The sequence below is a fragment of the Phascolarctos cinereus genome, unplaced genomic scaffold, assembly GCF_003287225.1.
Source record: "Phascolarctos cinereus isolate Bilbo 61053 unplaced genomic scaffold, phaCin_HiC Scaffold_726;HRSCAF=1367, whole genome shotgun sequence".
Taxonomy (NCBI): domain Eukaryota; kingdom Metazoa; phylum Chordata; class Mammalia; order Diprotodontia; family Phascolarctidae; genus Phascolarctos; species Phascolarctos cinereus.
In genome coordinates, this window is record NW_027556098.1 from 415271395 (window position 1) to 415280029 (window position 8635).

General features: G+C 44.1%; 1 protein-coding gene across 1 annotated transcript; it reads right to left on the bottom strand.

Annotated features, from left to right (window-relative positions):
* Positions 1 to 892: 892 nt before the first annotated feature.
* Positions 893 to 7379, bottom strand: LOC110220042 (olfactory receptor 6Z7-like). The gene is made up of 3 exons (XM_078146256.1): positions 7371 to 7379; positions 4681 to 4773; positions 893 to 1849 (listed from the first exon to the last, which is right to left on the bottom strand). Exons 1-3 carry the CDS (start codon positions 7377 to 7379, stop codon positions 893 to 895), a joined length of 1059 nt encoding a protein of 352 aa, XP_078002382.1.
* Between the last annotated feature and the right edge of the window lie 1256 nt (positions 7380 to 8635).

Below are 8635 nucleotides of genomic sequence, written 5' to 3' on the forward strand. Positions count from 1 at the left end.
TTCTTCCACCTCTGAGTGATTCTGTAAACTTTGAATTTTTCCCCAGGATCTAGAAGCTTGTTCAGTATGCAGCAGGTGCTCAATAAATGTATTTGTGTTTTTTTCCAGGAAACACCAATGGCTTGATGACTATTTCTACCTACTACACAGTGTCAGCATTGCATCGGCACACACATCCAGGGGGTCTAGATGGAGGACTCAGCCCACATTACATGATCTCCCTCAGCACAATTCCACCAAGTCTGTAAGAGTCCATTGCCTTCATGACAAATAGGTGATGGAAGAGAAAGGGATTGAGGGAATGGGCAGTGAAAAGAATTAAGATGTGAGGAGCTTAGCAGATAGTGATAGAGGAGAACAGAATGAGGTCAATGCAGAATTTCTGCAGGTAGAAGTGATGGGGATGATGACTGGTGCATAGAACATGGAGCCACATGCCTCATTAAAATTGTAGATTGCAGGCAAAGAAGGTGAGACACTGGAGCAGTGAGAGTGAGCTGAGCAGCCTAGCTACACAAATTTCCAGATGCCATTAAAAAAAAGCTCAGAGAAAGACTTCGGCATGGTGGGTTGGTTTTTGGAGGACTTATGGAAAGGCTTGAACAAGAATTACACAGAACCTGAGGGAATGGATAGGTTGCTAGCTCCAGGGGTAGAGGAAGCATCTATACCATTTAGATCACAGATCCTCATAGATATCAAAGAAGTGATAGGACTTAGTAACCATGAGTGGGAAATGGAGTGATGGGGGCACTAAAGATGAGGCTGAGATTCCAAATCCAGGTACCTGGAAGAGCAGTGGTATCACTGATAGGGACAAGGAAGACAGGAAGGGAGAGGGTGGCTATTTACAAATGCTGAAGCTACACATTGCTAGCTGAATCTCTAGCTGTCAGCTCTTCTGACTGAACCCAACCTTATGGAGAGTCCTACGCAAAGCACCTTGGACTTCCTTGTTCCGTAGGCAGTAGATGATTGGGTTACACATGGGTGTGAGCACTGTGTAGATGACAGAAAGCACTTTGTTGAGGTCCATGGCTTCAATTCTGCTGGGCCGGGCATAGATGAAGATGGTGGCTGAGTAGAAGATGCCAACCACAATGAGATGGGAGGCACAGGTAGAGAAGGCTTTGCGTCGGGCAGCGGCTGAAGGCATACACACCACTGCTGCCCCAATAGCCATGTATGAAGCCAAGGCAACCAGCAGTGAGCCCCACAGGATGACAATGGCTGAGATGAAGTCGACCAGCTCAGTCAGTGCTACATGAGTACAGGAGAGATTGAGCAGAGGAGAGACGTCACAAAAGAAGTGGTTGAGGACATTGGGGCCACAGTAGGACAGCCCAGCAATGCAGGCTGTCTTGATCACAGAGACACTAAGGCTGCCCATCCATGAGGCCATGGACAGCGTGAAGCAGACCTGGGGCCTCATGAGTATTGGATAGTAGAGAGGACGACAGATAGCCACATAGCGGTCATAGGCCATGGAGGCCAGGAGTGTGCACTCAGCACAGATAAGTGTGATGAAGAAGAAGAGCTGAGTCATGCAGGATGTGAAGGGGACATGGCAAGGCCCTGACCACAGCCCAAGCAGCAGGGTGGGCACCGTGACTGAGACGTAACACATCTCCAGGCAGCTCAGATTCCCCAGGAAGAAGTACATGGGCTTGTGGAGCCCTGGGTGGCTCCAGATGAGCAGAATGATGACGGTGTTCTCCAAGAGAGTCAGCAGGTAGAGGGTCAGGAACACAGCAAAGAGGACACCACGTAAGCCTGGCCTTGTCGACAAGCCCAGCAAGATGAACTCCTGGAACCGGGTCATGTTGGCCTCCTCCCAGTGTCTTCCAGGCTAGAGACAAAGAGCACAGAGTTCCCATGATGGCTCATGGCCCATTGTAGGAAAAGGATGGACAGGGTGCCTGCGTTCTCTGAAAAGGGCCATAGCTTCCCATTTCTACATGTTGGGCTTTCCTGACAACGACCTTGAGAGGTCAGTAGTGAAAGTAAAATCACTCCCATTTTACAGATGAAGAAACTAAGAAACTAAGCCTGTTGTACTAGGCTGTTCTACCAAAGAGTAGTTGGAATCCCCTACCTAGAGGTTTGCAGATGAAGGCTTGCAGGATGATTCATTAAGGATGCTAAGGAGGACATATGTCTTTAAGTATGATTTGGACTTTATGACCTCTGAACCTTCATCCCACTCTGAGATTCTACAATGTCATGATTCCATCTCCTATGAGACAATAATTCTTTTTTTTTAAGTTATTCATTTATTCTTTTGTTTGTTTGGGCCAGGAAATTGGGGTTAAGTGACTTGCCCAGTGTCGCACAGCTAGTGAATGTTATGTGTCTGAGGCAGGATTTGAACTCAGGTCCTCCTGACTCCAAGGCTGGTGCTCTATCCACTGTACCACCTAGCTGCCCTGAGACAATGATTCTTACACAAAATCCTGGAATCAGAAGCTTGAAGGTGAAAGGGACCTCAGAGGCAGTCTAGGGCTGAACTCTGCCAACCCTGTCTCTAGCATCCCAAACAAATGGTAATCCAGTCACCAATTGAAGACTTAAGATGACGAGAGACTAACTCACTTGTTGTTCAGTCATATTCAGCTGTGTCTGACTCTTTGTGAGCCCGTTTGGGGTTTTCTTTGAAGAGATACTGCAGTGCTTTGCCATTTCCTTCTCCAGCTCATTTTACAGATAAGGAAACTGAGGCAAACAGGGTGAAGTGATTTGCCCAGGTCACACAGCTAGTAAGTAAGTGTCTGAAGCCAGATTTGAAGTCCAGAAGATAAGTCTTCCTGGCTCCAGGCCCAGTACTCTATCCATTTCACTCCTAGCTGCCTCAACAAAGGTAATGTTCACTTTCAAGTGGGCAAAGTTGTTGAGCTCCCCCTGCCCTCTCTCTGCCTTATGTGGCCATATGAAACAATCCATTTCCTCTCCTAATATTTGAGGACTTTGCTTCCCTCCAAAGTCTTCCCTTCTCAGTTCTAAAGGTCCCCAGCTCTTAAAACTAATCCTTACAGTTTGGTTTCCTGAGTTCAAATTCAACCTGAGACACTTACATGTTCAGTGACCCGGGCAAGTCATTTAGCCTCTGTCTACCTCAGTTTCCTCATCTATAAAATAGGGATAATAACAGTATCTCTCACAGAATTGTTGTGAAGATTAAATGAGATAATAATTGTAAAGTGCTTAGCATAGTGCCTGGTACATAGTAGGTACTGCATAAATGCTTATTCCCTTCCGTCCATCTCTTTGGAGAACCTTGACCAACACAGTTAGATGGAAAATTAAAAAAAAAAAGATCTGTTTTTTTCTAGGCCAGAGTGCAACTGCGGAGCCTTGTAGCTGAAAAAGACAGTACAAGAAAAAGAGCACTAGACTGGGAGTCAGGAAGACCTGAGTTCAAATCTAGTCTCAGACACTTAATATGTGAACTTAGGCCAGTCACTTTACCTCAATTTGCCTCAGTTTCCTCAACTGTAAAATTAGGGAAAAAAATAGTATGTACCTCTGAGGGTTGTTGTGAGGATTAAATAAGACAATGATGGTAAAATGCTTAGCACAGTGTCTGGAACATAGAAATCATTATATAAACATTATTATATAAATTATTATATAAATTTACAAATTATATTATATAAATACTAGCTATTAAGAACCTTCGTTGTAAAGGAAGAAACCTCCATACCAAATTCTCTACTCAAGGCTCTGGTGTTCTTGACATATACTTGCAGGGGGTGGTTTTGTGCATTTTGCACACCTTTCCTGTCAAGCATAACTTTAAAAATTGTATTTCTAATTAAGCAATTAAAAATGTGACAAGCATGCCAACATCAGTCACATATTTCTTTAATTAAGATTTGTTTCTGTCTGACTATATAGTATTCATTATATTAAAGATAAACCAGTAAAAATATTGTTAGCTGTCAGTAGTAGTAGCAATTTCAAAAAAATGCTTATAGTTCTTAACCTGTAGGCTATGACTTTTAAAATTGCTAACTATATTTTCATTATAATAATAGCTAGTATTTATATGGTACTTATAGTTATATATATTTATATAGCTGTATGTAACTATAATATAGTTATAATAATAGCTAGTATTTATATAGATTTGCAAAACATCATATACATATCTTTTTCAATCCTCAAAACAACCCTGGATTTTCAATGCTATTTTCCACATTTAATAGATGAGGACACTGAGGCAAGTAGAAGTTAGGTGATGTGGCCAGGGTCACACAGCTAGTAAGTGTAGGAGCAGGATTTAAACTCAGAGCTTCATGACTCCAGCTCTCTACCACCTGGCTACCTTTATATAATTAGTTTCTTTTGTAAGTCCTGGTATTTTATTTTGGTCACCTAAAAACATTTTTCTAAGAAAGGGTCCATAGGCTTCATCAGTTTGCCAAAAACGGTAAAAAGGAAAAAAAAAGGAAAGAAAAGAAAAGAAAGAAAAAGAAAAGAAAAAAAAGAAAGAAAAACAAACCCCTCCCATAGGTTTAGAGAAACTCCTGAATGAGAGATTGAAATTATATTTTACAGATTGCTTGACTAAACTTTTCTCCTTTAGCTTTGTGTCTTGAACTCAATCCCCAGCACAGCATTTCATAGAAGCTTTGAATCTCAACACTGGAAGGAGCGTCATATGTCATTAGTACGACCCACTGCTGGAGCAGATGGAGCTTCCTCCTCAATGTCCCTGCAAGTCATTATGCCGTCTGATGCTTTCTTGAGTCTGGCGATGTCTAAAGCTAACATCTAAAAAGGAGAGCCAACCAGGAGCCCCCTGTACCCTCTGTTATCTGAGCCAGGTCCTTTTTCCAATTCTGTGATTTCAGACTGAGACAATGGCTATCTCTATGGCATCTGCTTTCCAGGGGCCACAGTAGGCAAGCTTGGGAGGGTTTGGAAGGAAAGACTTATGAGGGGCACTGTCTCTGTCTTCATACAGAAGAGATTTTGGACTTGTTCCATGTGGAAAAAGAAGGCAGCAAGAAGAGTAAGGGGAAGAATTTACAGGTAATTTGCACTTAGAGAAATTCTCCACCACCCCCGAAGCAGGTGTCAGGGCAGCTAAGGTCCAACACTGAGAAACCACTTGGTCAAGTGCAATGAATCCTGAATGAACTAGACCTGACTGTATTCCTGGCTGTACCTCTAATCGACCTTGTGAAAGGGGTTTCATTTCTTTAAAATCCCCTAGTTTTCTCTGATAGCCATTATCATCCAAGCTTTTGATTGACAGCTAGGTGGTATCCTTGAATTATTACGATCAATGTAGAAGACTGCTTTATGGAGAGCTCACACAAAGCGAGTGCTTACATGGAGGTCAGTAGAAGCAATACTAGGACATTTTCAAGGTCTCTTTGGAATCGATTGAGAGACATTGGAGATGCTAGCACAGGACAGCCCAGCGTGGCATGCCCAGATCAAAGAAGGCACTGTGTTCTATGAGCAACGTGAACAAAAGAAACATGAGATGCACAAATTTAGAGACATCTCTACTGCAATGTGGACTATTTGTGTCCAACCTGTGGTAGAGCCTTCCAAGATCATATTGGTCTGATCAGCCATAGTCAGACACGCCATACCTCGACCCCAACAGAGTGATGTCATTTTGGTTCACTTCAAGCCCAAAGGACAGCCAACCCAGGGGGCCCCTGTTTCCCTTTGGAGCAGCCATGTCACTTGTGGATAGTTCTGACTACTAGGACATTTTCCTTACATCAAGCCCACAATTCCTCCTTCACAAAATATATTAGACCCTTTCAGCTCTGACATTTTGGGATTAAATGGTTGCCAATCCCTCCTCCATGAATTGTTATCAATTGTAGGTTGTTAAATGAGGAAGAATGCTTAGAACGTAGAGTATTAATGTCCAAGATGACCTGGAGAGAACCTTAGAACAAAGAACGTTGGATTTGTGAAGGAGCTTGGGGCATTGAATGTTAGAGCTAGGAGGACCATTAGAACACAGAAAACAAAATGTCCAAGCAGGTAGGAGCTTTCAAACTTGGAACATCAGAGCTTGGAGGAACCTTAGAGTTCATTAATTTCAAGTCTCTTATTTTTCAGTTTTGTGTGTGCTATTTTCAAGTTCACCCTGTGTCATTTACTCCTGTGTCCTCACAATAGAAGTTCAGCACCCCTGAGTTACCCTTTTGGAGTAAGACCATCAGTAACTGGCAAAGGCCAGTTTCCCACTGGTTTGGGGTTTGAATATCAGCTTGCTTCTAATTCTTCAGGTGTCTCTGCTCCCTTCCTAGCATCAGTCATCACTATTCCCCACGTCCAGGCCCTTGGCTTTCTTCTAGCACTTAGCACATTGTTCCAGGCTTAGCACAGTGCCTGGCACACAGCAGGTGCTTAATAAAGGTTTATTGCTTGATTCCCCCAATGCCTAGTCCTTATAGATCCATAAAAGGACCCTCTATAACTCACCAGACTTTAGAGGTATAGACACTCCATTCTCAGGGAAGTCTGTCCAGTTTTCACCACCTTCTCTCACTACCTTTCATATCATAAGCATGTCCTCTCAATAAAACCGCCTTGTTATGTCTAGCTATGTGCTCCACGTTTCCTTGTAGTAGACCTCAGTACCCTGAACCTTTGCAGAGTCTCAGAGCTCAAGAGGATGGGCAGATGACACAGACAGAGGTGCAGAGAGCCAGGAATATCTGAAGGCACTGACCCTTCCTGCCAGAAGCTTTCCCACATAGCAACACTGAAGCTAGGTGTAAGCTAGGTGTCATTTGATGAAGATTCTTAGCCCAAGAATCAGAAGGCCTGGTTCGTTGTCTAGCTATGAGACCCTGAGTAAGTCCTTGCCTCTCTTTAAGTCTGCTTCCTCATCTGCGAAAAGGGGTCTAGGAACATTTGCTCCACCTCATTAAAAAGTTCATTGTTGGCTGAGAGCTTTGCACCTGCTTGGGTGAGCTGTTGTTGGCATTACTGAGTGTTTTGATTTCTTGGACCTATTAAGGGGGTGGTGAGTCAGCGGGTGACAGAGGAAATAGAAAGCTGGCTTAGTGAGACCTGGGTTTGAATTCTGACTCTTGACACTTAGTGGCTACGTGACCTTGGGTAAGTCACAGCTTTTCATGGCTCTAGGCGAGTCTCTTGGGCTATAAATTGCAGGGAAAGTACTGATTTGATTGGTGGAGGGAATTTTCTCCTACAGAGAGCTTCTATTACCAGTGAAATCACAAACCTAGCCCCATTCACCCCTCAGCTTTACAAATCCTTTCCCACCATTCATCAGAAGTGGCCTTTGCCCCTTCCTCCCTCCACCTCTTCAACTGCTGGATAAGCTGGTTTAAGAGCTTCCTCCTTCCCATCTCTTTTCTGAGACTCACCTCCTCCATGGAGACATCCTTCATGAACTCTGCCAGCTTCCTGTCACCTCAGCACCTCAGCTGGACCTTGTGGGCTCTTCTATCCTTCAGACAACCGTGTTCTCTCACTGGAACACAAAGGTACATCAATGGTCTCCAAACTGGGGCTCCCTCATGAGGCATACCACATTCCCTTCATGAATTCCAAACCTAATGGTCTTTTGACTGTTGTGATCTTCCTTCATTTTGAGGTCATTCTCAAATATCAGTGACCACTCTCACCATCCTGATTACTCTCTCAAAAAGAGTCTTGGGCTGTCTATGAACTCTGAAAGGTTCTCAGCCCTCTGGCAAAGCCAGCCCAGGAATCCTGTGGTCTAGGTCACCCAAACATTCTGGATCCAGCCTTAGGCCAAAGTGAGTCACAAGTAAACAGTGCAAATCTATGCTGCTACAAACTGATAAATTTGGAGTCAGTGGCCATGAGTTCAAATTTCCCTCTGATCCTTATTAGCTGGGATCATCACTTCACCTCTCTAGGGGGCAGTTCTTTCTCCTGTAAAACTTGGGGATGGGACTTGACCTCAAAGTTTCCTTTCAGCTCCAAGTCTGTGATCTTCCATTGTCTACCCTGACACATTTCTGGGAGCTTTCCTCCTACTCTTTTCTTTCTCTTTCTCTGTCCCCATTTATCTCCTTCCTCCTACTCCAAAAGCAGCAGCAGCAGCAGCAGCAGCAGCAGCAGCAGGAATATTTCATGAACATCCTTGTAAGGTTCTCTCTGACCCTCTGCCCCTTTTTGCTGCATAATTTCCCCCAGGAATTTCATCCACTTTCACAGCTGTAGTTATCACCTCTCTGTCAATGTCTATAAACTCTACCCAGCCCTAATTTTTCCCTGGCCCTCCGTCCTGCATCTCCATCTGCTCACTGAATATCCCCTAAGAGTCCTTGTGCCACTCAAACTTACCAAACACCAAAATGAAATCATATTTTCTACCCTGATGCGAAACTCACCCACCTCCCAAATGCCTCTGTTTCTTCTGAGGGCACCTTCTTCATTCCTACTGTCTATGCTTGAAACCTGGGGAGTCACTTCTGATACTTTCCTCTCCCTTACCTTCCACATCCAATCAGATGCAAGCCCCCTTGACTGTTCATCGTCTCTCTCCCAGCATCTCTCCTTCTGTTTCCTCCTCTCCACTTGCACAGACACCACCCTAGTCTGGATCCTTAGCCACACTCACCCGGACTACCTTCATAATCTCCAAACTGGTCTCTCTGCC

What these genes read in the sequence shown, in the direction of transcription:
- LOC110220042 (XM_078146256.1), bottom strand. An exon ending in AAGCTCCATCTGCTCCAGCA is followed by an intron (nt 1,850 to 4,680) that starts GTGGGTCGTACT and finishes CTTTGTCTCTAG; the next exon opens with CCTGGAAGACACTGGGAGGA.